The 1883-nt window shown below is 40.2% G+C and overlaps 1 protein-coding gene across 1 annotated transcript; it reads right to left on the bottom strand.

The window, feature by feature from the left end:
- Positions 1–301: 301 nt before the first annotated feature.
- On the bottom strand, positions 302–1267 carry LOC308417727 (olfactory receptor 52N1; the record flags this gene model as incomplete). Its single annotated transcript, XM_080913043.1, has 1 exon — positions 302–1267. One exon carries the CDS (start codon positions 1265–1267, stop codon positions 302–304), a length of 966 nt encoding a protein of 321 aa, XP_080769169.1.
- Positions 1268–1883: the final 616 nt, after the last annotated feature.

Raw genomic sequence — 1883 nt, 5'->3', positions numbered from 1 at the left:
CAGTCAACTCTAGGAATAATGATCTAACTACTATGCTGTAATGTTTGAAAAATTATAACTCAGGAGCAAACAACAAGTCAATGAAGAATGAAAGCAGTCAACTTAGAGAGCTCACAGGCAGAGATTTTGAGTTCATAACATGTTCTCTACTTACACGGAGATGGTTTGCACCTGTTCAAAACAGACAGAAGAATCTTAGCCACGTGTATGCACTTCTTACAGTCACACACAGGATTTAAAAGCTTCTCAAATCTAAAGCAGGCTAAGGAAACTGTGGTTTTTTTTTTTTTAGAAACTTTCATTACATTTTATGAGAAAAATGTTCTCTCCCTTTAAACAAGAATCTAATGACACTCTCTCGTATCTGCTTGGTTTTTACCCCATAGACGATAGGGTTCATGGTGGGAGGCATAAGAAGATAGAGATTAGCCATAATAATATGTATGTGAGGAGGGATCGTATGCTGCCCAAAGCGGTGTGTAAAGAAGGTGAAAAAGGCTGGGACATAGGTGATCACAATAGCACAAATATGAGCAGTGCAGGTGCTAAATGCCTTCTGTCGAGCATCTGCTGATGACAGACTCACAACTGTTCGTAGGATCATAGTGTAGGAGACTGTGATGCACAGGATGTCAAAGCCCCCAATCAGGAGGGCAACCATTAGACCATAGATGGCATTGATATGAACATTGCCACAGGATATTTTAGCAACAGACATGTGGTCACAGTAGGTGTGGGGGATGACATTACCTTTGCAGTATGGCAGGCGCTTGGTGAGGAATATGAAGGGGATGACAAGAACCACGCCTCTAAGAAAAGTAAGCATTCCTGCCTTGGCAATGACCATATTAGTGAGGATAGTGGCATAGTGCAGAGGATAACAGATGGCCACATAGCGGTCCAGGGCCATGAGCATCAGTACCCCAGATTCCATGCCTGTGAAAGTGTGCACAAAGAACATTTGAGCCAAGCAAGCCTTAAAGTCAATCTCCTTAACATTAAACCACAATATGCAAAGAGTGTTGGGAAGGGTGCTGGTGCACATGAGCACATCTGTAAAGGAAAGAAGGGCAAGGAAAATGTACATAGGTCTGTGTAAGACCTCTTCAGAATAGATAAGATATATAAGTCCAAAGTTCCCTGTAAGAGCAACGCTGTACATGGTAAATAGTGGAAAGGAGACCCATAAATGAAATTTTTCCAAACCAGGGATGCCATTGAGGATGAATGAAGCTGGAGTCAGGCTGCTGACATTTAGAAGTGACATAATGAATGTTGGAAATTCATAGTAAAGCATCCCAGAATAGTCTCTGCAAAAGAAAAATACCTATAAAGATCACATGCTATATAACAAACATAATTTCATTCCCCATAATGGCTAATGTCTTTCTTGAGGGTCCATCTCTAACTGACTATATGTGTTCCACCAAGGTTTTCTGTGTGTGTGCATGCTGTTTGAATTCATGCGACTAGAGCTAGATGTTCAGAAGAAAAAATCTAGTCTCTGTCTCTGAGGTGCAACCATGTCACCTGTTCCACATACTGCATGCAGATGGTCTCTAATGGGGCAGCTAGATTGACAAAACATTTGCTCTTTTCCAAATATTACTTATCCACCTCATGATGCCCAGTCTGTACTGAAATAGTAGCAAACATCAGTGGTTCTTATGTAACTCACTTTCAAAGGCTTTATTTTGTAGTCCTTATGACAATGATTTTAGATACCTTCTAGCTTAAAACCCACTATGACTCATAGAAAAATTAAATAGCCCAGGATATATAAATCACCTATTTCTACCAACATATTCTTTAAATCAACACAAGCTCTCAAAAGTAAAAAAGAGACACTGTAAATAAGTAGTACCTGCCTATCCCCTACCAGA

The sequence above is a fragment of the Micromys minutus genome (assembly GCF_963924665.1).
Source record: "Micromys minutus genome assembly, chromosome: 2".
NCBI classification, from domain to species: domain Eukaryota; kingdom Metazoa; phylum Chordata; class Mammalia; order Rodentia; family Muridae; genus Micromys; species Micromys minutus.
This window is presented reverse-complemented; position numbering and strand designations above follow the sequence as displayed.